Source organism: Melospiza georgiana, chromosome 4 (genome assembly GCF_028018845.1).
Source record: "Melospiza georgiana isolate bMelGeo1 chromosome 4, bMelGeo1.pri, whole genome shotgun sequence".
NCBI lineage: Eukaryota > Metazoa > Chordata > Aves > Passeriformes > Passerellidae > Melospiza > Melospiza georgiana.
In genome coordinates this window covers 11,491,829-11,516,874 of record NC_080433.1, presented here as the reverse complement: position 1 = coordinate 11,516,874, position 25,046 = coordinate 11,491,829, and the positions used below count along the sequence as shown (strand labels likewise).

Below are 25,046 nucleotides of genomic sequence, written 5' to 3'. Positions count from 1 at the left end.
GGTTCCTTTTCTTTCTAGACATTTATAATATTTTTTAAAGTACTATAAGGACTAATATTTCCTAAGTTTGAAGTCAGATTTCAAAAACATGTTTCACTCCATTGGAAATTCTCCTCCATTTAGTGAATGTATTAAGATTTTCTTACTCCAGTTTTACAGCTGACTAAAATTTCACACAAATAAATTTAAATTAATTGGGTAATTGCCAACAACATTTACACCAGTTCTTATTCAGGGCTTATGAATTTCTATAGGAGGTTATTTAAGCAAGGTTGCCTCTCTCTAGAAAATCAGGATTGCTGGACAAGTCTAGGTTAGCAGTTCAGAGACTCTGTATCCCATTCCTGTAAGTGACCAACTTGATGGTGCTGGATATCAGGAAAGATTGTTACGCCTCCCCTTGGAGAACCAGGCTTGTTAGCATTGTTGAAGAGGTGAGAATGCTCACTGAGCTTGGGCTTGCTCAGAAGACTGCACTAGAAGATCTAATTTGGGCTTGAAAAATAATCATTCCCTGGTCTGTGAATAGTACTGCTGGACATTGGTGCAGTGTGAAAACAGTCTCTGTCATTTGGCATCACAGTTGTAGCACACAGTGGTTTCCTGTGGTTGTTGTGGCCCAAACCACTGATCTGGTACACAGTGGTTTTCAGTTAAATAAAGAGAATATATTAGAACAGCTCTCTGTGATACATACATTCAACAGAGTATTTATGGAATTCATTCTGTCTCTTTGCTACAAATATTATATTGAGTATAGTTCCTGACAATATTTGTCTTAGCTGAGGAGCCATGAGATAGATGCAAAATCTCAGAGAGAGTCATTTAGAGCAGCTCAGCGTTGCCCATGGTTCATTCAAGGAACACAATTATGGGTACATCTTCTTTTGCTTAATTCCCTTGGTCTGTGGGGTAGCTGGAAGGACCCATGCATGACTGCTGCTGATTGTCTTGCAGTGGCAGGATGTGCCTCAGGGGTAAAATATTTGAGACTTCCCAACCATTGGTCCTTGTGGCTGGGCTGGTTTGGCATCGCCCTTGGTATTTGAATTGATGATGTCTGAAGGATGACCAGAAAATACAGTGAGTTTATGATTACATTTAAATTGTATCTTTTAGACCCATTGTTTAGGGAACTCTGAAGTGTTGGTGGCAGAAAAATTCCACTGAAACATATAAAAAATCTTGATCAGATAAATCCACAAATAGATTTTCTTTTGTGAAGAAATAGAAATTTCACACTGAAATTTCAGGTTCAGGAAGATTTTTAATTACTTGCTTGAAGATTTTGAATCTTGAAGATGGGTGTGAATGCATCCTTACACGTATTTCATTGATTGGATACAGATTTTTCTGTACTGTTTTTTTTCTGGGCTGTTTTACCTGACAATGACAATTATTTAGGAGACACATGTGTCCCTTTACCAAATATCCATTCAAAATGTGCTAATTTAGTACATTATGCTTTTCTCTTCCTGTATTTAAAGGTATTATTCCTCAGGGAGCACACAACACATGGAACACTTTCATATTAAACCTGTACAGTAAAACTTTATTTGTGGCTACTTGTAATTAGATGAAAAGCTGTGACATTACCAACTATCATATATAAAAACCAATTTACACATTGATAGTCAGTTAAAAAGTAGTAGCAGAAAGGTGAAAGGCATTCTTCCAGTTTTAGTATAGGTTTTAGTTTGTGTAAGACTTGTAACTGGTGAGGTGATAGATGATTCAAGGTGCTTTCCAAAAACATGTAAGGAGAAGGTGAAGTCAGAGATATGAGGTGACTGATTGGGTTCATAAACTAAATATGTAGAAGGTTTCAAGTAGATTACAGATTAACAGTTGTATGACTTAATGTGTTAGTGATGTGTTCTTTACTTGAAGAAGGAATGAATGATGGAAAGAATTGTACACCTAGAATATGTAATGAAAATTAATGATCTATAAGATAGAATATATTGCATATTTGTGATTTTGCTGTGTTATTTTGGGAGTAACGTAATAAATCACTACTTCTTTTTTTTGCTTGAAAAGAGAGAAATGCATAGTCTGCAAAAGAGAATTTTAATCCCCACCATCTTAAAAATTGATAATGGAAAAAATTTAGTCTTAACTGCATGGAATGAACTTCAGTAAACAGTGAAATGTTGATGAACAGTGTTCTCAGGTATTTTTTGAGCTTATGCACTGAAATATCTCTCAGTCTACAGATTTTTTATTTTTCTCATCTGCAGGATTAAGCTCATTAAATTTTGAAAATAATTTCCTTTTTTGTAACTGTCTCATTGGGCCTAGTCCAGTACACCATATCTCAGGCAAACGGATAGGTGAGGCAGGGAAAAATAGAGGTTTCATCTTGCAGTTGGAAATCTAAGATGCTGTCAGTGAGGAGTAATTTCTTTATAATAATCCTTCATTAATTTACATAACACGTTGTGGAAATTGCAGGTTTGTCAAAATGAGGCACATATTTATGAAATTAGGCATCAGTTACTTGTGATAGCTTCTGCAAATGGCCAGATGCTGGTGGCTGCAGCTTCCCCTCAGTTCTGTTAAATTCATGGTGTTATGTTGAAGAATCTAAGCATCAAAAAATTACTATTCATGTTTATATGCAGAACAAATTATGCCTTTACTCCTTCATAAGTACATGCTGTTTCCTACAGCTCCTTTTTAAGATGAAGAAATACACCCAAAGAAAAGGTGTGGAGATTTACCCTAGAGGTCACACGTTTGCCACTTGGGATTTGTGAGTGCAGGGAGGGGATGGAGATTTTTCTGCTGTCTCCTGACTGTGAGGAGTCTGGGAACAGCTGCCAGGAGGTACAAGATGAGAAAGTTGATACTGATGGAGATTTGTGCTTGAGTCCCTCCCTGAATGGCAGTCTGGAGACAGTGCTGTCAAACATGAGTTAGTGATTTTGGCAGGTCCTCTTTAGGGCTGTTGTGTCCAGCTGTCCCTGAGCAGACCTGTATGGAACACAAAATAAAGGCACAGTTTCTGTGTGCCTTGTTTTGCCTTGAGTATGTTGCCAAAGGTTTTTGAGTCTTTGCAGTAGCAAGAAGTGCTTTTAGGGATTAGTCCAAGGTTTTGCACGAAGACAAAATAAATCTCAAACTCAGCTATCAAAAGATTGCTGTCTGATTTTACTTGGCATAGTCAAACATTTATCATGTGGATATAAGAAAAATTTGCTGATTATGTACCCTGAATTTCAAATACAATTCATTTACCTTTACAATTCCATGTTGTAGAATTTTAGCTTATCAATAGTATAGGTGAATGTTACTCTCTCAACTTTTGTGAAGCTTTACTTCCCAAATATATGTGAATATATATGTATATAAACTCTCATCCCAGGACTGGTGTCTGGAGGAAGCAGTGGTCTTTTATGCTGAATACAGCCCTGATTAAGGGGTAATAATTTTATTAGAGCTTTTGTTCTCTTTATTTGAGTACAATTTTACAGTCACAGAACCCAGTCCTTTGTTCTCTTTCTGTTTGTTTACCACCAATGCCTGTCTGTCTTAGTGTGAATACAAATATTTCCTGTAGTTGGATAAACAAAAAATAAATGGAGGTCTCACAGCTAACTCCAGGCAGGATTTGAACAACCTAGGTATCTCGTGTTGTTACAGTGAATTTTTGTCTGGAGTGGGAAACTTAACATTTTTAAACATTCTGTTTCACCACTGTACCACCCTTAATCCTTTTAATAGTCCAGAAGTTGCTCTTCTCACTGTTGTCATCTTAACATGAACTGTGACCATAATTTATGACACCAAGCCTGTGTTCTCTCCATCTCCTAAACACCAGTAGATGCAGCCTTGGCTTTGCCTCCTTTATTCCAGCTAGCAACCCAAACCTTTGCCAACTGCTGACAGTAATGATGCTGAAAAAATAATAAAAGCAATATAATGATCCTTAAAAACACACACACTCACAGGTTGTTTAAAACTTGGAAGCCTGCACGAGTTTATTTGTTCTCTGTAAGTATGAAGGACTGTACCTTCTCATTTTAGTTTTTCCCTGATTTTTTTTCCTAAAGGGAAACATATTTACTTGTATATGCAGATCTTCAATCATCTTTCAGGTGTCTTCTCTATCTCATATGGAGGCATGCAAGATGTGTGTTCTTCTGCACTAAAAAATGAAAAATTCACAGATTAGGTGGGAAGGATCCACAGAGTAGGAAGTGCAGACTAAGACTAATTCCTTATTTTCATCACTATCAGATCACAAAAAGATTTTTCTCTTCCCCCCTTTCCTGATTACCAAAACCATCCAATCCTTCTCCATTGTCTGTCTTCTATATCACAAAGCTGGTTTGTGATATTAAAAGGCCTTAAAAATATGAGGGCTTCCTTGTTTCCTCCTAGGTCTTCTTAATTGCAAATCAATCAGTCAAGGTTGCTCTTGTCCTTCTATTCATCCTTTTCTGTTTCTTCCTCTGCTTTGTCAGGGCTCTTTAACAAGTGGAATCACCTATTTTAAGTTTAATGACTTAGCAGTAAAAGGATTGTTAAGAAAAACTCACCAGAGGTATGACTGGCTTTTTTTGTCATCTTGTCCCACAGATCTTTTTCTTTCAGTGGTCCTGCAGCAGAGAGAATTCTCTGAGATTTTTTTTCTGAGCTTTACAGAGTGCTTTATGGTGCCCATTGGGTGGGCCTCTGCTCATTTGTAATGGCATCATATAATGTAAATCATAGAGAGAAAACAGATTAGGAATAGAGCAGGCAAAGACGGTAATACTGGAATGAAAACACCTTAGAGAAATTCATCTGGCCAAACTGGCACATCTCTACACATAGTGTGCCATGAATTTTGTAGAGAATTAAGAGAATTTCTTTCCTTGGTGAGAATAAATTTGGCACAAATACAGCAGAGAAACTGAATGTTTTTTCAGTCTCTGCGGCTTAGTACCTAAGCTTTGGTGCAGACTTTATAGGAAAAATCAACCTCTGCTGGAGCAGCAAGCAAAAAAAAAAAAAAAAAAAAAGTGTTGGTTTATTGTGGTTCTCCTTGGCTGTGTGCAAGAGCAGAGGAAGGGACAGGAACCATCTGCCCAGCTCTGCAGTGCACATGTGCTGCTGTGTGCTGGGGCAGAATCCCCTCTCTCTGCTGCAGACAGGGACAGTGAGGCTGGAAAGGAATCCTGGGTGTGCAGACCACACGCACACACGGTGTGGACAGACAGGAATGTGATGTCTGTCTGTCTGTGTGCCTCTTGAGGCAGGGCACTTCTAGGTGGATGTCAAAGCCAATAATTGGCCATACAGAAAAAAATTCTTAACTTTTATTTAGTTTGGGGTAGCAAAGCTCTGGTGGTTGTCAAAGGAAATGCCCTTTCAACTCTTCCCTCAAGCAGTTACCATGCAGGATTTTGATGGATTCAAAGATGAAAGCAAGGCACAAAAAGAATAATACTGGCTTTCTTTTATATGCAACAGCTTTTAAAATTAATTTCAGAACAAGCCCAAATAGTCTTGAGGTTTCGTTGTGTGTGTTTTTTTAAAAGTTGCTATCTACACTGTTTATATCATGTAGACACAGATCCATCCATTCATGTATACACCCAGAGCTGGGTTCTGGGCAGGCACAGACAGTCTGTGCTGGGGATGATACTGAGCAGCTCACATCACTTTAGCATCTAGGAATTTGTATCTGTACATAACTCCTTTTTTTGCCAAGAGCAGTGTGTATGGAGGGGAGGGGGGTTTGCTATTAACAACTCTTTGAAGCTGCAGGCAAATGCAGTCGAAGTGGTGAGTCACAGAACAATAAAAATATGAACAATAAAAGGTCTGTGGTCAAAACACTGGCATATACTTTCCAAAATTCAAAATTGCTGGATAAAAGAATGCTTTTACTATATTTATTGTAACAACACAGTCACAACACACAAAGATTGGAAGACTTCCAAATCACTTCAGCCAGGAAAGGTGTATGTAGACACACATGAGCAGATGGCCTACAAATTATTTTGTTGATCCGGGGGATCATGACTAGCTTTTAAGATTTTGCAGTAGGATGCATCTTGTATGTAAATTCCTATATGAGACTTTGCCATTCAGGGTTCATAGATACCACTGGACTGAGAAACTTTTCTTGTTTCAGAGCAGGAGAAAGACTGAGGCAAAAGCAGAGTAACTGAAGTGCTTGTCTTATTCAGCTTTGTGAAGCTGAGCATATGCAAGTGGATTTATTTTGGAAAGGAGAATCAAATAGAATAACAAAGGAAAGGGGGACAGAATAAGGCAGTTGAGGGTAAGGTGAGCAGGGTGTGGAGTGAAGCAGAAGTGAAAAGGGAAGGAGAAATTTCAGGCAAATAGTCACAACAAAACAAGAGTCCCATCAATGATGTCAAGCAAAGATTGTTCCTTATTTGATAGCAATATTTGCCTGTTCTGTAGGATATAACATAGGTAATTTAGGGGCTTTAGGGCCTTCTGATTTCATATAGATTTTGTGAGACTAACCTTACTTGTAGTGCTCAGTGCTGATGCTTAAATTGTACAAGTTTAAAGTAACCACAAGATCAGTGAAATGCTGATATGTATTTCAAGCTCAGCATAACCTGAGATACCTTTTAGATTTTGCTTTGTAAAAGATGTTACCGAACTGTCAAAGTTTTTAGGAAGAGTTTGTGCTCCAAAGTACATTTCAACTTGTTTCTCTCATCCTTTTTTGTCTTTGCTTTTCAATTATTTTGTAAAGCATAAAATCAAATTTTTTAGTTTGGACCCATAAATACACAGTGAGAAGGAAAAAATGAGCAAGGGGGAAAGTACAATGAGAAATTTTCAACAGTTTGATTAATGAGGACTGTGGCAAAGCCTGGTCTTTCCTTTTGTGTTGATATAGAAGTAGCATTTCACTTTTTTTCTTAAAATAAATTGTCTTTGGTAATAAGTATCAAAGTAGATTAAAGAGACAATAGACTGTATCTATTAAACATTCAGGAGACACATGAGAGGCTGATCATGAGAGGCTTGCTTGCTGCTGATCACTTGAGAATTTGTAGCAGGTCAGTCTCCTAGAATCCAAAATAAAGGCATGTACCAAAAAAATTAGTTTTAGGGCAAGGATATCTTGAGAGTCTACATCCAGACTCTTACAATTCCAACAAAATGTGTTAGTTTGGACTCCAGAGAAGAAGAGCTTGAATGTCAGTGCCATCCATCTGCTTAGCTGAGCTGTACTTCCTATCCATAACTTTTCAATTTGTTGACCATTTTCAACCAAATTTGACAGAGGAAAAGGAGTCTCAAATATTTTTGTAGATTTATAGGAACTTAATTAACATGCACAGCTGGGTAGAGGCAAAAAGAGCCCAAAGTGGAGCTCCCACACAGGGGAAGGCAAGGAGGATTGAGCTGTGTTTTGTTTGGCTCTAGCACACACACATGGCTGGCCATTCTGACTTTCACTCTGCTCCCAGCTGAATCTTGCCTGGAGACACCTTGGGGGAGGCAGGCTGCAAAAAGAGATTGTTACAAGGGTTGAAGGCTATGCTTAGGAGATGGAGAACACAAATCCAAAGCACTCAGATCTCATCAGTCAATATAGAAGGGTAGTAAAGTGGACTCACATGCTCTTCAAGGGTAACCATGCTCTCTGCAAAAGAAAGTGCTTCTTTATTCATTAAAGAAGCAGTGAAGACCTCACAATAGTCCAAGAGTGGATGTAGCAGCATATTTTAACAAAAAAACCTCAGTTATTAAGCTAATTTAAATGAATTAGTCTTTTCTATTTTAAGGATGTGGGGCATCAAAAGATATTGATCTTACATTTTCTTCTGCAGCAAGACCTTTCTCTTCCATAGTCTGGAATCAGCATGAAATTTGCCTTAACAAACTGCACCACAGAGCAGGCTCATAACCCAAAAAATACCTGCTTATTTTAAACCTAGAGATTTTATCTGCTCAAAACTGGAACGTGAACATAACCAGTTCTCATACTTTACCTTAGGAATTAACATAGCAGCTTATTTTGTTTGGGTGAGAGATCCAGGATTCTTTGGGGATGCTGTTGTGGGTTACCATTTGTCCTGCTGATGCTGCTTGAATGTAGTTTCTTGATGCATAGACCACCCATTCTCTAAAAATTAATTTTACTCTATGGTTGTAAATGCAGCACTCCCTCAGACATGTTTGAGATACAGGAAGACACACCTCAGTGATATTTCTGCCTAAGACCCTCACATGCCATGGAAAGATGCCAAAGAAGTAACATACTTGGCTTGCTCCTGAGTAGTTAACCATGAGAAGAGGTATTTTTTATTTTTAGTTCCCTTTCAAACCTGTGACTGGGCAGGTTCCAGCCTTTCTGGAACAAGTAATTGAGAAAGGCAGTTCTGTTACCACTGATCTTAAACACATCTTGAGGTATCTCTAAAAAGAGTAAAAGAGAGCTAAAGAAACATATAATGATTGTGTGGTGTAGCACAAAAAGGAATCCCAAATACAGATCTGATTTGGATTTTTTTGTGTGTCACTGGTTTTCTTCATATAGGAATCAGAGCAGTAGATTTCAGTAAACTTTGTCACTTGGTAATTCCATGGTTTCATAGTTAGTCCATCTCCTAAGGAGCTGAGTTCCAAGACACACATTCCTGTACAGGGAAAATTTCAGTTCCAAGTTTATTTTTAATCCCATCCACATCTGTCTACAGATGTCAAGTCTCACAGAGCATGCCCTATCTAGATGATCTGCCTCCTTTAGTTTAGTTCAAAGGCTTGTAGAGTATGAATTCTTCAGGATGAAGCATCTCAGTAATTATCACATGTGGGGAGATGAAGAGGAGAATGACATCTTTAGACTCAGAAATTAGCTGGGCTGATAAAGTCGCTTTATAAAGTAATATTGTTGGAACACTGCCAGCAGCCAGTGCAGAAGGCAGCATCTCAGGTAGAGCTGTGTTAAATCCTGCCAGCTTTGACAAACCCCAGCAGCTGCACAGGCTCTTTGCTGGGCTCACAAAAACACAGGCTCCAGCATGTGCAGAAATGTAGTAACAGGAATGGGTTTCGTGTCTGTGCAGCTGAAATTTGTGCTGGTTTGCTGCTAATAGAGAAATCTCAATTGCCAGTCTTAAACATAGCCAAAAGGAAAGCCAAACTTCACCAAGGATGTGTCTTTTAAACTTTACAAAGAAAGATGGCAACTCTGTGTGTGCCATCTTATTACAAATTGGAGAAATTTTCGTAAAATATGACTGGGAAGGGGGCATAGAGTTAAATACTTGAACAGTCTTTCTGAGTCCTAATGTTCTAGGTAAGTATAGACTCAAGGTAGTATATTTAAGGTAAGTGCAGATAAACTCAAGGCAGACCTTCATATTCAAATAACAGGGATTATTCTTTCTCTGTTTTTCACAGCCAGATTCCAGCAGGGAGCTGGTTGGACATTAACAGGGATTATGGCTCACTGCAGGTTTTTAACAAGTAGAAAAGAACTATCTGAAAGCCTTCACCAGTGCATAATTCTCAGAGGTAGTGAATTCAGCCCACACTTTGTAAGAACAATCACCTGAGTTTTTCCATTCTATTTCCATGTTATTAGTGACCAAAATGTTCCTGAACTGTTGCTTTTGCATGTGCTTCCAGTGCAACATTCTACTCAGATTAAAATGAGATAACTCCTTTAATGCACGAACACACTGCCTCCACCACATGCTCATTTGTCACAAATACAGTCATTACATTAATATTTACTTGATGTGGGGTTTTTTAAACTCTACATTAAAGGATTAATACAGCTTGTTTAGACTAGTTAGCAAAACCAAAATTACCCCACGCAAATATTCTACAAAAAATGAGAAAGGAGCCACTGATGTCATAGTTTGTGCTGTGTTTCATGGTGGAGGAGCAGACTTGATGCAAACTCTTTGAGTAAGTTACTACAATGAGCATGTGAAGCAGACTGGACTAATAGAGAGAATGCCCAGCTCATGAGCTGTTTCTTAGAGAGCTTCTCTAGAGATACAGAAATGTGTGATCCCCATGAATAAAACATGGTTCCAAAGCTTTCCAGGCTAATGGTTACCAGAGCACTCTGTCCTGCAGAAATGCTTAAGAAAGGTATGTACTCTCATTAGAACACACAACTTCGTGCAGGCTTTCAAATGAAAACATTCTGTAAAATATATTATAAACAATGTCTGCAGTTATATCTGTGGCTTTCAAATTTATGTGTGGGATTCCACAATAAAGAGTTTGTCAGATCTGGGCAACACTCCTCTAGGCTTTACCAGCTGCAGTGCAGAGTATGTCTCTGACTTCCCCCTAAACTTTGTGGATCAGCATCAGTTTTGGTTTTTCTCATGTTATAATTTAACTGTGATAAAATCTGTTAATTTGATTTTTAATGTTGAGGGGCACAAGCAAGCTACCAGTGTGCCCTTCAGTGAACATCAGTGAGCACAAAATAATGTACTTTTAAGAACCTACAGGTGAGAGAGTGCTTTCAAGCAGTACTTCCATGAATGAGGAACTGAATGATTCTTTAAAAATTAACTGTGGCTACAGTTTTGGCAAGTAAAAGAGTGTACATGTGCAGTTTGCAATGAAAGTTTTCAGGTGTTGGTTATGTTAGTTTAACTGTGGTAATTTCCTTGTTTTTGCAAACATTTAGTGATTATAGAATACAGGCAGAAGTGAACTATATGGTACCCAGGGAAAAAAAGTAATGAAAATACAGTGAAATCATGGCAGGGCCATGAAACAACCAAAGAGAGCATGTTTAAAGAAGTTCTGATGCTGGTTGTTCACATTCATGATTAAAACAGGTTTATCTCATGTTTTCTCCTGGTGCTTTTCTCTTTTAATATAACTGCCTGCTGCAGCAAGGGATAGGGAAGAAGAAAGACTTAAATAATGGCAGTAAGTAAAAAAGGCATTAACAGTAACTGTATCAAAGAGACAAAAGGAAAATTGCAGAAATTCTGGGGTGCAAAAAGGGAAGGGTGGATATTTCTGATATTTCTAGACTAAAGTCGAGTCTGTAGAATTTGAGGTGTTTTAGATGCAGTAGCCTTGCAAATGTGGTGTTTTAGACCTGCAGTTCACAGACTCTGGTCTGTGTCACTCAGAGCCAGTCACTCCTGGCTTTCAGATGGGAGCTGGAGAGTGTGTGCTGGCTCTTGAGTAATTTTGAGAATTTACACCAGTGTGAAGGGTTTGGGACTGTTCTTTGCATGGTGACTCTTGGAAGAAAAGAAGAGCATTGTTAAGGGCTGTGGGGACTTTGGGGAAGGTGTAAGTGGAGGGCCAGGAATAATTTTATGAAATCTGTCCAGAAAAAAGTGAAATGAAGGTACCTTCTGGAAAAAAAGCACAAAACCTATTGGGTTGTGGTGTTTTATGCAGTTTTCTTCATTCCAGCATTTTTTCTGCACATGCCTGAAGAACATACCTGTCAGGGCACATGGTATTTTTTATAAGCAAAATTTGAACCTGACATCTAGTTCCTATCACTGCTAGTTCTTTGCTTGCAGCTCTGGAGGTTTTAGACAAAAGCACTCCTGACACAACTGATTTGTCTGCACTGCTCATTTCTTTTCTCACAGGACCCTGTGGTTAAACCACTTTGTTGTTCATACTTTTTACAGTGATGTAGAAATGCTTGCCCTAGGATCTGAGCCATAACCTCATGAGGTGGGAGAGGATTGTATAATAGCACCATGACAAACCAGCTCAGGACTGCAGGATGTTGGAGTGGTTCCCCACAGAAAAGTAAACGGTTTGTTTTTAAATCATTACAACAGCCATTTGGTCTAGAAATTTCCATCCTTTTGGACATTTTTTTTTTCTTGTGGAGGAGCAATAGGAGAGAAACTCAGTTCATGTATTTATAGTTATTTTTAAATTTTTAAAGTAAAAGTTTGTCATTAGTAGTCCAGTCTTAGCAGAAATTTTTTTATTCCTATGTTTTATATAAAAATAATTGTGAAAATACTATAATATTATATATTTTATTTGCAACCCTGCTTGGTCTTTAAATTTTGGAAAATAAGCTACTTTTCTTCCATCTTTTGATTTTTGCCTAATTCCAATCCAATATATATGCATAAATTAATTCCTTTAATGGAATCACAATACTAATTTTGGCATTTTCTTGCCAAGACTTGCCACACTCACACTTAAATGAAGAGCAGCTGCAGTGGGGAGGTCAGGTTGAATTAAAGGGGGAACATAGAAGGACATTTTCTAGGTGAACTGATCCCTTGTCATCATCAGGACACTGCAGAGATTGTTCTGGGTTTAAATGTTCAAAGGGCTCTAATGGAGCTAAGCAACTAAACCATATTTTCAAGTAGGAGGAATTTTGGAACTTATCTCCCTGTTCTTCTGAAAACTTGAGCTTTGAAACTCCAAAATGATCTGATGAAAATTCCGAATAATAAGAATTGCAGCATATTTTAGGTTGGAGTAGCCTTCTTTGTCTAGCCACCTGCTGAGAGCATCCCTAATTAGAGCAGCTTGCTCAAGGCCTTGTCCAGCTGCATTTTCAGCATCTTCAAGGATGGAGATGCCGCTCCATGCTGTCTCATGGCAGCCTGTTCTGGCATTTGATGCACCTCATTATGAAAAGAATTTCCCTGATCTCTAATCAGAATTTTCCATGTTCCATTTTACATCTGTCCTTTCCTGACCTGTCCCCTCCAATGGCTTCATGTCCTCTATTTCCTCCTATCAAGTACTTTTAAGAAGTCTCCTCTTTTTCAGTCTAAACCAGCCCAATTCCATCAGCCACTTTCTCAATACCTGCTGCCCAATATTAATAGTACATTCTATTTGAATTTAAGTGACAGAAGCACACAACCTCTTCAATTTGACTTCAGAATTCTCTCTTGGGGACTCTGTGCTTTTTGCTGACCAGACCCAGCCCAGAGGGAGGTGTGTGGCTTCCCTGAGGCCTGGGTAAGGGACATCACCAGGAAACTTCCCAGCCTGGTGCAGCCCACTCATTGTTACCCTCTTATGGTTTTCTGAGTGGGCAGTAACAAAGTCCCAGCAAAAAGGAAAAGGAAAATGAGGAGAGGCCTCAGAACCTTGGGAAAACTGGCCAAGGGATCTGGAGCACACATTGTGTTCTCTTCTGTGCTGCCATTGCAGGGAATGATGGAGCAAGAAACACGAAAGTCATGCAGATGCACACCTGCTTTGAGAGTGGTGTAAACAGCAGCATTTTGTGGTTTTTGATCCTGGGTGAATTTATACAACTCTGAGCTTGCTGGCAGCAAATGGGGTCCACCTGTATCAGAAGGGAAAAGGGATCTTGGCTCAAGACTCAGCTTGGCTCATTGAGAGGGCTTTAAAATAGATTTGAAGTGGGATGAAGGCATAGCCAGGCTCAACAGAGATAAGGTGTGGGGCCAACCTGCTGGAAAGCAGCTCTGAGGAGAGGGTCCTGGGGGTCCTGGAGGACAACAAGCTCTGCATGAGCCAGAAGTGCGTCCTGGGAGCCAGGAAGGCCAGGGCTGTCCTGGGGTACGTGAGGAAGAGCACTGCCAGCAGCATGGGTGAGGGCTGTGTCCTGGTCTGGGCTCCTCAGGACAAGAGGGACACAGAGCTCCTGGAGTGGGTCCAGTGGAGAGTGACAGAGATGATGAAAGGACTGGAGCATCTCCCTTGGAAGGACAGGCAGAGGGAGCCGGGCCTGTTCAGCCTCGAGAGGGGACCTCAGCAATGTCTGTCAGTGTCTGCAGGGAGGGGTTAAGGGAAGGACCCAGCTCTCCTGGTGGTGCTGAGCAATAGGACAAGAGGCCATGGGCAGAAACTGATGCACAGAAGCTCCACCTGAACATGAGGAAGAACTTCTTTCCTGTGCAGTGATCATGCACTGAACAGATTGTCCAGAGGGTGTGTGGAGTCTCCTTCACTGGGAATATTCCAGACCCCTCTAGAGTCAATCCTGTGCCCTGTGCTCTGCTTGAGCAGGGAGGTGGGACCTGATAACCCATTGTGACCCTTCCAGCCTGACCCAGTCTGTGATCTCTGCAATGTTTATATTCTTCTCTACCTGTACCAGCTAACATAGTTTGTTTGGGTTTGTTTTATTTTTTAATATAAAACATGCTGCCTCTATCTGAGAAGAGCTGCGTTTTCTCTCAAGACAGTTAATGTGCTGTACCATCATTCTGCTAAACATCTGGGTTTCAATAGCTTTTCTTCACACACACTCTGAAAGTCATGTAAGAATTTATTATTTATTATCAAAACAGTAAATTTCCCAGGAAATGTGAAATTGTTTAGAATCAATTGTTCTTGTTGCAAAGAAGAAACTGTTGAAGAGGCAACCTTAAATATAATGAAATAATAAATATTAAGAAGTGCCTTTATGATAAACTGGTTGTTTAAGGATTAATGTAGCATGTTTCAAGTAGTGATTTATGAAAGATGAGTCAGACTTGGAATTCAAAACTTGCTTGACAAAGCAGAGCAAACAATATGAAAATTTTACATGATGACATTGCTTATTGCTTAAGCTCAATTTACTATTAGCTTTTGTTAAATTATTCCAAAATAAAATCAAATCCAGATTCAAAGCCTGGACCTTCTCTCATGATCTGAATAGAGAGAAGTAGAATGTGCATTCTCCAGCTTCGAGATGCTCATTAAACTCAGAGTTTTCAGTGAGAAACCATGGAGTTATGAAGGGATTGACTCCACAGCTGGCATTTCTGTCAGCTTTGAGCTTTCATTTAAGACATTTCATTTTAGTGCATGTCTGATGATTTCATATGTCTAGCTGTAGATAATTTGCTCTGTATCATATCCAGTGTAGGTCAGGGTAGCCTTTTGATTTCCTTAGAATACAAAATTTCCCAAAGCTCAAAGTGGGGCTCTTTGTGCCTTCTGAGCTGGGAGCAGAAATGCCATCAGTCCCTTCTGGGGCTGCTCCATGTGTGAGTTCCCAATGCCTCTGGCACCCAGAAAATGCCAAGGGAGGCAGCACTTGGCTGTGCAGGACCCTCACCCAGCCCTTTGGGCTGCCCACAGGGTGTCCCTGCTGCCTGGATGGGGAGCTGGGACACTCTGCCAGGTGCATTTCTTTCCTGATTTGTGTCTGTAGGTGTTCAGGGACCTCATTCCAGGGTAGTCTGTTAAAAGGGCTTTGTAATGTTCTTTGCAATTGCTCACCTAGAATGATATCGTTAAGTTCCATTTATTCTTACACAGTTTATTTTCTGCAGTGTGTTTTTCAGAATCCTATTTCTTCCGGAACTGCAAATGTCCTAAGAAGTTGAAGAAAAGCAAAAACATTTGTTTCATACTTTGCTAATTCTTTACTTGACTGTGTCCAGTTTTTAATCTTATAAGCCTTCATTATGACACTTTTTCTTCTCAATATCTGTTTATTAACTTTTTAATTTTCTCACAGGATGGCTTTTATAATTATATATATTATAATTATTATATGTTATATATTATTTTATATATAGATGTTATATTATTATATAATTATTATATTATTAATTATTGTATGTTATATAATTATAAATGTTATCATTAACATTTTTCTGACCAGTCTCAGAATTTTTTTGTTCTTTGATATATCAGTTGAAAACTGATTTGCATATTGAAACTGGATGGACTTCTTAAGTAATAACCTATTTTCAGCCTGTGCACTTTTTGGGTTTTAAATACTTTCTGAGGGCTTCATTGTTTGTTTTTTTTTTTTAATTGACTTAGGGACACCTAACTCATGTTTTCATTGAATTACTCTTCAAGTTGTTGTCTGAATCTTAATCCCAAGAATCTCTAAGAAGAAAATAATTTCTTGTACAGCACAATTTTAATAGATACAAGTCAGATTATCCACCTAATTGCACAACTAATTTAGCCTTAAAGGGAACAGGCTGGAATGTGTCTCCACAGTTTTTACCAATTCTCTGTGGTAATACCAACTGATGTTTAGGCACGTGTCTTGTTTATTCCCATGTATGGATTTTGGATATGCACTTGTGTAAGTGCCCTGTTCCCTTTAGTCTCCATGATAACATTAGAAAGTAGACTGAAGTTCTTTTTTCTTGCTTTTTTGAACAGACTCAGAACCGTATGAAGCTGATGGCTGACAACTATGAGGATGACCACCTGAAATCCTCATCCCATTCCAACCAAACCAACCACAAGCCCTCCCCTGACCAGGTAATGTCTCTCTCTTTTTTGTTTGTAAAGTAATTTTTGCTGTGAGGGCTGATGATTTTGTGTCATAAGTAGTTTCCCATGACATGCTTGCAGTGCTTTGGAACAAAGGTAGCATTCCAGAATGGAGTTATAAACCAGAACTGGGTGTTGCTGTTGTGTTGGCTTTGTGCAAACTCCTGAATGAACAATTCCTGGTACCAAGCTGTTGTTAGGTGGGTGGAGAGGAGGAGGTACATTGAAAAGGAACAAAAGGGAACAAAAACTACTCTCCTAAAATGCCTGACTCGAATCCTGTGTGACATACTCAGATTTTAGTAGCTTGAGTGTGTGGAGTGTCCAGGACTGTTTCTTGTCTTCAGTAGCAGGAAATCCTGCTCCAGGATCAGCTTTCTGATCTGTGGATTGCATACAAGCAGTTCCCTCAATTTCCCACGAGGAAATCCCAGCCCTGGTGCCAAATGAGCACAGACTGCTCCCTCACAAACTCAATGGGCCATGAACTGAAGGAAAATCAATTTACCATCTCCAAAGCAGTGAGGAGCCTCCTGTGGCATTTACAAAGCACAGGAGCCGTGTGCTTGATAACTATTAGAGAGATTAACCATCCCTTGGGTAGCACAGAAAATGCCAACATAATTGCACATCCCATGTTGTAATCTCATCCACTGCAGTTTAATTAAAATATTAGCCATCATTAATCACTGTCTCAACAGAGGGAAGGAATGCTTCTCCTTGCCCTCTGACTCATGTAGAAATTGGTGAGATATGAAGGAAAGCATATCTCTCTAGACCTTTAAGTGCCAGCTTACTGAAACACTGAAATAATGAGTAAGGTACAAGAGGAAAATGGCAAAAGCCAATTACTTATTCACCCTGCAAAAATAGATCTTGAGAAATCTCCTTTCATGTCTGCATCAGAAAACAAGAAGGGGTATATACAACCAAATAAACAGAAAAACTCTGATTTTCAAGGGAACTTCTCTTTACATCTTAATTTAATGCCTTCCTCAAAGGTATGTTGACTGGCTTGAATTTCCTGCAGTGTTTTTGAAAGATGTTGGTGTTTCACTCTCCTTTTTCAGGAGAGTGAAATTGTTAATACTGAAAATTAAATGGATTTCCTAATCTTAATTTGGTGCAAGTGTTAGAATATCTGTTGCTTCTACTCTGAAGTTTACAGAGAGCTGAAACCATTTCTAGCATGAAACTTTAGTACATGCTTGCAAATAAAGGCAGCGTAGCATTCACAGATGAAATAAAATTTAGACATTTATAGAAATTCTTGCAAAGACCCCACAGGGAAGGGCAGTAGGGAGGAGAGGGGGTGGGAGGAGGCTCTGATTGCCCTTCCCCTTTGCAAAGGGGCATTTTGAAAGCTGACAAAGCCTCCAAGGGAGCAGAGAAGGCTGTACCTCAAGAAGGCTCAGGATACTGCATAAGGAATAGAAACGCTTTGTACTACTGTTTGTACTTTATGTGCTTTAAATACTAACCAACTCTTTATTTCATTCCCATGCTGCTCTGGGGCTTTCCTGTGCACCTCTAGGATGAGGAGGAGGGTATTTGGGCATAACCAGTCAGATGCTCTTAGCTCAGCCATTTTGTTCAGAACGGTGAGAACCAACCTCTCCTGCCAACAGAAAAGTTTCCGACAGTCGCTCCCACCCTCACTGCTGTGCTTCGTGTCAAACCTGCCTGTGCTCCCTCCCCTTGCTCCCATGTCCCTGCATGAGGGTGTTTCTCGTGTGTTTTTGTGCAGTTTGTGATTTTCCTCTTCCAATCATCCTCTCCTTTTTTCACCATGTTGTGGGGAGAGCTTCCCAGGGCATGTAATTGAGTTTCTGTGCAAGTACGAAAGAGTAGGAAATGTCTTTCGTGTCATTTATCATTGGCTTCATGGAGGAAATGTTTTCAGTGGGATTCTTTTTCAAAGCAGTTTGCGCCCTAGCCAAACCTATGTGTGCTTTTTCGATTCTGGTTTGTAAAGAATGTGCTCCAGGATAATGTTCCTCCTGAAGATAATGTTCCTTCTGAAGGTTTTGAGCATGTGGAGATCTGCTGCAGAGATTGCTGCCATGCACGCTGACCTAACTAGTCACAGATATTTATCAACTCACAGTACAGCATTCTCTAGATGGACTAGGAGTATGAATTGTCCATAAATGTGAAGGCACAGAGGAATATCCCCTGAACCTTCCTCTCTCCCTTCATTTCCCTCATTCTTGCAAAACAGTGAGGGAGGAATTAGGAGCTGTTTTTCATTCAAAGTATGTTTTGTTTCTCTGTGTCCACATCCACAATTTTTTCGTTTGTGCTGTCAAATTGTCCCCACAACAATGCCCATTTCCAAAAGGGAAGGCAGTGCAGAGGACAGAGCCTGCTCCCCAAGCCTGTTCTTTAGAAAAAAAACCTCTTACTGGCCAGGAGTCAGGTACTGATTATTACCCTACAGTACACAGGATTAATTTATGCCTTGGAGTATCAGTTTTAAAGCAGAATATGTTTCTCTGAAGTACTTTAAGTATTTTAAAAGACTGATGACAGTATTTTAAAATCTATATGAAACTTTTTCCTTCTTCACTTATCCTTTTAAGAAAAAAATATTTCACATCATTTTGTGTTATATTAGTTACTTGAAAGAAAACTGAAAATTTCTGTGGAAATCCTGGACCCTTGCATTTCTGAAAATTATTGCTTCGTATTAGATTTGTAAAACATTCATGAGAGAATAAGGCACTCTCATCTCTTGCACTTGCTCAATTAACTACAGACTTACAGTCTGTCTGCATAGATCAAATCCCTCTTTTCAAGCCAACCATCTGAAAATTTTAATCCAACTGTGGCAATGTCAAACTTGAATTTCATGCCTTGGGGTCTGAGCTGAGAAAATCTCTTCAGTGGACAAATTGATAAAGTGCTTCATTAATTTGCACTCGCTGTTGATTTCACATTCTTTTTGAATCACCGCTCCCGCAATGGTTGTACGCTCGTGTGTGTTGTTAAAAGTTTTAGAGGTGATGCTTGTAAAGATCAGCTGCAGCACAGAAATTAAACAGGGGAGAGCAGGTAAGTGAATGATGAAAAGGAAGAGGACACTCACTATGAAGGTAGGAATAATTCTGATTTTCCTTCTGGAGCAAGCATGGAGTTTGTGTAGAAAACACTGAGAAAGATCTCTTCTCTTTCCTCTCCCATGTGCTGATGCATTTAAGAATGCAACTGTGCTAAGAGTATGGTTTTTCATAGTTTTCTGAATTAATGGGTGGTTGACATTAAAAACTGCTTATGTCTCCAGTTTGAGGCACTTTCCTCAAGAAAGCTGTTACAGAGTATCCCAGTCAAAATAATGAGTCAGCCAGCAGCCTTGCCTTCCCCTCATCTCATCAGAGAAACTTGTCAGCCTCGACATTGTCATGCATACATCAGCAGGGAAGGTATAAAGGTGATGGATGCTTCCCAAGCCAGTTATTCCCAACAGAGTACATGTTTTTACTGTGATATTCCATGTTCATTAAAAAAAAAAAAAAAAAGTCCTTATTCTCTTTGTAAAAGCTAAGATGATGTAAGTTACAGAGTCCCTAACCTCCATGTGTTAAATTAAATTTATGTATTACAATGATAAAGTGTAATTAATAGCATAGGACTTGGCAATAAGTTTGTTTTTTAAAGTTCCTTCAGGTCTGTGGATGCAATCACCTCTGGTCAATACTGAAGATTAAATGGAGACAAAAAACTGTGTACAATAGTTAACTACATTCTTTTATTTTTATGGTTTAGGTCTTAAGGCTTTTCCCCTCCAGCATTCTGGAATTGTCTGAATTTAATATTTAATTATGCCAAGTCTGTACATGACAGCATTATCAGATAGAGCTCCCCTGAAATGGATCACTGTTCATAAACATCTGCACCCTCCCTGTAATTTCTGAGGATGGTAGTTTACATTTCAGTTTATAGTTCAATGTAAATACCATCTTTCATCCTGAAATAGTTTTTCCTAGCATTTTTCCCTCAGCTCGTTTCCTTGCTATGTGAATTTCTTATGACTCCTTTTATTCCCCAGATGGAGCTCTATCCTCCTCTACATCCCAGTCCATTCCAGTGTGATTTCACACGAGGATGCTCTTTGGCCTTTCTCAAATGCTAAACTGCTCAGGCCAATGGTTTAATTAGTTATCACTCACTTTTATCAAGAATAATATGAATTTACACCTTAGGGGATCTAATACATGCAAAAGGATAGGGGTGTGGGTGTTTATTCTTGTAAATCTGTGCCAGGTGTGTGCTACGTGAGGGAGGTAAAGCAAAGCTTCCATGCAGAGATTCCCAAAGCTGCTCAGTTCATCCAGTTGTCTTGTGAAGCACAGCCTAAAATGGGAGAAAATGTGTGTGTGGTTCAGAAATCTGCTTCATCCATTCGTTAACTGAAAATAATTATAATACTTATTAGAGCAATGGTGGAATAATCAAAAGCATGGAACTAGAATGCATAGAAATGGGGATATTTCAAGACAATGAAAATATTGGCAATTCCTATTACCCTAAAAATATTATAAGACAAAAAGGCTCTTTGTGACATTTTTCTTCAATATTTGAGTTTGACAGATTTTAACTCAGAAGCACTGAGTATTGTGAGTTGAGTACTGAAGGCACATTTAACACTTCAGATTTCAGCGGTGATGTCTGTGGTGGAAAGAGGAGTAAGTCATTACAGGAAAATATTTGAGTCATCTCAAGGTTTAATGTAATCTTTACCAGAGCAAACAAACTACTGGAAGTTTTCATTGGGATCACTACAACACTAAAAGTGCCTATACTTTATGAAGTTTGAGGAGAACATTGAAATTTTTTTTCTACATTATTTAATTCTGATTTCTTTTAGTGAAGTAAATAGTTTTTCATGGTGAGTTCCATGTTTAAATTCCACAGGGCATTAATTCACTACATAAATGTGAGCTTCCCTCCGTAATCCACATTTTGTACAGAACTGCTTGTCCTGCTGTCACACTTCTGAGGTTCTCAGTATTGTCACTCACTACACTGTGACCTCATAAGCCTTTTGACTGGATTTATTTTCAGTTTGGTCTTTTTCATTGTTAGATCATGCAAAATGGTCAAAACCACCAGGCCTTCATGCCTGACTCATATTACATTGTAATTTACTGGACACAGTACTAGACCACGATTCAGAAGATAAATTCTTTCCTGGCATCATCTCCAACCACTCACTTGTTCTCTTTCTCCCTGTCTCAAATTCTCTAATTGTAAAATGAGCTGAAATTTTTGTAAAAGTGCAAGTTCTGCTTGGGAAAAGTGCTGTATAAGTGCTAGGTATTATTACTGTGTGAGATTTGGAAATTGCCTTGTTAAAATGATATGATGGAGATTCTAATACCTCATTTTGAAATTGTTCCTGAAATTGTGTTAGATTGGTAGCTGACTCTTTTACTGCATCTTACTTTTTTTCCAAGATCCTCTTCCTTCCCAAGAAAAGGGAAAATAACCTATATTTTCAAGGAGCTGCCATTCCAGCATGCTGGACAAAGCTCTTTAGACCACTGTCTCTTGTTCTTTACTGTCATCTTTCCTCTTCTGAAGAGACATTTCTTCCCCTCTCTAAAAATCTACAAACTAATTGTGTAGTATAATAATGACATTATTACAATTCTTTATCCAGGTCTGTAAAAGCATTGTGAAAGTGTCTTGTGCTTGCCTTGGAGACATACCCTGTGCAAAATTTGAAGGCAGCCACATGAGATAATCTTGCATTGCTTAAACATGTGCTGACAGAGAGAGAGAGAGAGGCTGGATTTGTTTGGGTGTATTGGTGACATTCAGGGTTCTTCACTCCCCTTTTTTGGATGGGCAACCTTTTAGTAAGAACCCTAATGTGATGAACTCAAATAAGATGATGTAACTAATTTATCCTTAGGAGGGATAGAGAAGAATGCTTTCCTTGAGATAAAGTCAGCTTCCACTCCTGGTCCTTTTCTTTTTTTGGGGAACAATTCTTCTGCTAGCTTGTTTGTTTGTTTTTTTTTAAACCTATTATTTTGCTGTTAATAACTAATTTCTGTTACAAGAATGTATTCTCTGTCCAAGAATGTTATATCTATAAGCACAAAAGAACTGATCTTGATACACTGTTCATCTTCTTTCTGATCCCAGAATGATAAAACTGAAATTTCCAGATGGAATTTTGTAATCTGCAGCTCTGGGATGAATTAAACACTCACAACAGAGGTGCAACTGGACTGTATCACTGTCTTCCTATTATTCTTACAGATCAAAGAAGAACACAAGTAGATACTTACAGTCTAAAACATTCAAAACAGATGGCTGACTTCTTTTTGTGCTTTTCAGCAAAACAATTGCAACAAGGCCATCATTCATTTCTGCCAGATGAGATTATGCCAGGTCTGTGTCTTATTTTCTCTTTTGATTTGCAGCTGAACATAATCTTCCACTAGTGGCTTGGTCTTTGTAGCAAGTAGGAATTCTGCACTCAGACATTCTTGTTTCTGGCCACTTCTAGGAGAGTTATTCCTTGCAGTTTGTGTGATATTCTCTACTATTTCCCAGTGATTCTGGCAGTCCTAGACAGGACACTCAGAGACACAGGACCAGCAGCTGCAGCCAAACCCTTTCAGTTGTCATTTAGGAGGAAAAAAACTGAGGGAGAGGGGAGATGGACAATGTTAGAAAAAGAATCAAGCCCAAACCTGCTTTCCAGTGCATTAACTATGAAAATAAGCTCCAGAGAATGGTAACTAAAATAAAAACAGGAAGGGCATGTAGCCAATCTAGACACTGCATTTTCCTGGCTGTTGAAGTTCATAATGACTGATGGACATGTCAAGATTTACAGTTCCATCTCACAGAGTGCTCACTATGGGCTCTCCAACTACATCTGATTGTTAAAGTAACTTTTAGATAAGAACTACTGTATATACTTACACCATAGGTGTATTTATTCATGGGATTTTGTGTTTGAATGTAGTGTAAGCAACTCCAAAAATACTTCCTGAAGATAGATAAACCTTCATAAACCTTTCAAAGTGTCTTTCAGCAGGTAGAGAGCTGCAAGAGCAGAATGAAGAGCCAGAGTTAGAGAAGGACAAGACCAAGATTCCTGTCACCTGCAGACAGGGAGGTTATAGTTCATCTGACCAGGAAAAGCCCTGATTGTGTTCTCTGGTAGACTACTTAGGAAATGCCTTCTGGTTTGCATTGGCAGTGGGACAGAGAGCAGAGCACAGCCCTGACCCATCAGCATTGCCAGTGCCCTGCTGCCATGCTCTGCTTTCAGAGCAGTGTGAGACACTCTTTGCCTTTATCCCTTATAACAGGGAGAGAGAATAGACAAAATACAGCCCAGCAAGAAATGTGGGTACTTGCTGCTTCACTCTTCAAGTGCTGGAAAGCTTGAATGCATTAAAAGCAGAGGCAGGTTGTTCTTACTTATTCTCAAGCTGCTGTATTTTTGTAGAGAAGGAATCAGCATAAAATCTGACTCTGTGAAAATAAATCAGATTGATTTCACAGAATCATAAAATCTGATTCTGTGAAATCAAAACTTGCCTAGTTGCACCTACAAAAGTTTGGTCAGGAGAATCCTGTTTAAATCTACGGTGTCATGTACAAGATGCAAACAGTTGTTAAACTAATTTTGCTTTGTGGGATTACTTTTTTTCCCCTTGATGATAATTGTCAGTATCATCAGTCTGACTACCCAGTTACACAGTTTTCTATAATTTAATTTATTATTCAAAAATTTAACCTGGTAACTAACACAACTTACAGGGGTGAATTGCTCAAGTGAAGGAGATTTTAATAATAAAGAGGTGTGAGATGTGCACAGTGCAATGAGTTTATTTAGGAGTACGAGATTGAGTGACTGCCCTTGCTTTTGAAAGGAAGGGAATGAGAAAACAGGTAAAATTCAAGCAGTGTGCAAACACTCCCTCCAGCTCTGCTGAGGTATCTCATTCCTGAAGGTTCATTTTCCCCTTGGTCCAGTTACAGGCCCCTCTCATGAGGATTTCAGTTCTGATCCTCAGCAGTCCCTGCTGTTCCTCTCGTGGTTCCCTGCCAACTTTGCTCCGCAGCCCACAGAAGTGAAAGTTGCCAGTGTCATGGAAAGCACTTCTGGATTTGTTATGTATAAAAATATTTTAGAACCACTTGCTCTTTTTGAGTGCTTTAGGAACCCTACCAACCCACTGCAATTCTCTGCCTCACCTACATGATGGGGAAAGGATTTTATTTAAACAGAGGGAGCTAATGACAAAACTCCTTTCCCTGGGTTGTTTTTTCTGTTATTTTTTTCTGGTCTGGATTTTTCCCAAGGTGAAGAGGGTGAACTCTGGAAATCATTAATCCATGGGATTTGTTCATGGTGTATAAAAATTTCAAAAATCATTTGCTATATAAAAATGATTTCCTAATTGATTTTGTCAGAAAGGAACTGAGTAAGACAGCTCTGTCAAAATAGCCAGAATCTCTTTTAGCTCCTCACGTACATTGTTCTGGTTTATGGGGAGAAAATTATGAAGGTTAGAGTTAAACTTTCTTTTTTCTCTTTTTTTTTTTTTTTTTTTTTTTTTTTTTTTTTTTTTTTGTCTTTAAAACAAATCTAAAGAATACTGAGCCTGTCCTTGAGCTTTTGTGTGGGGGTCTTCTGAAGAAACCAAGTATCTCTGTGTATCTGTGAACTGAGCTGAACTGAACTGAGGTCAAGATGTGTCTTTTTGAGAACTTTCTTCTGTTTCCATTTAAAATAATGAAGGGAAGACATCAGTGATAAATTGCTCTGAATTTGGGAAGGCTTTGCACATTCTGAGCCAAATTCATGCCTCATAAAACTCCACTGCATTCAGTGGTTA

The 25,046-nt window shown here is 39.0% G+C and overlaps 1 protein-coding gene across 8 annotated transcripts in view; it reads left to right on the top strand.

Moving 5' to 3' along the window:
- ERC1 (ELKS/RAB6-interacting/CAST family member 1) overlaps positions 1-25,046 on the top strand; it is a 267,802-nt gene that overhangs the window by 223,618 nt on the left and 19,138 nt on the right. For 7 of the 8 annotated variants that reach the window (XM_058022067.1, XM_058022070.1, XM_058022066.1 and 4 more), the window contains 2 exons: positions 16,063-16,164; positions 17,711-17,777. In XM_058022067.1, coding sequence (XP_057878050.1) covers positions 16,063-16,164; positions 17,711-17,737 — 129 coding nt within the window. In that variant the 3' untranslated portion in view covers positions 17,738-17,777. The remainder of the gene's footprint in view (positions 1-16,062; positions 16,165-17,710; positions 17,778-25,046) is intronic. The other variant, XM_058022071.1, reaches the window with a different exon arrangement.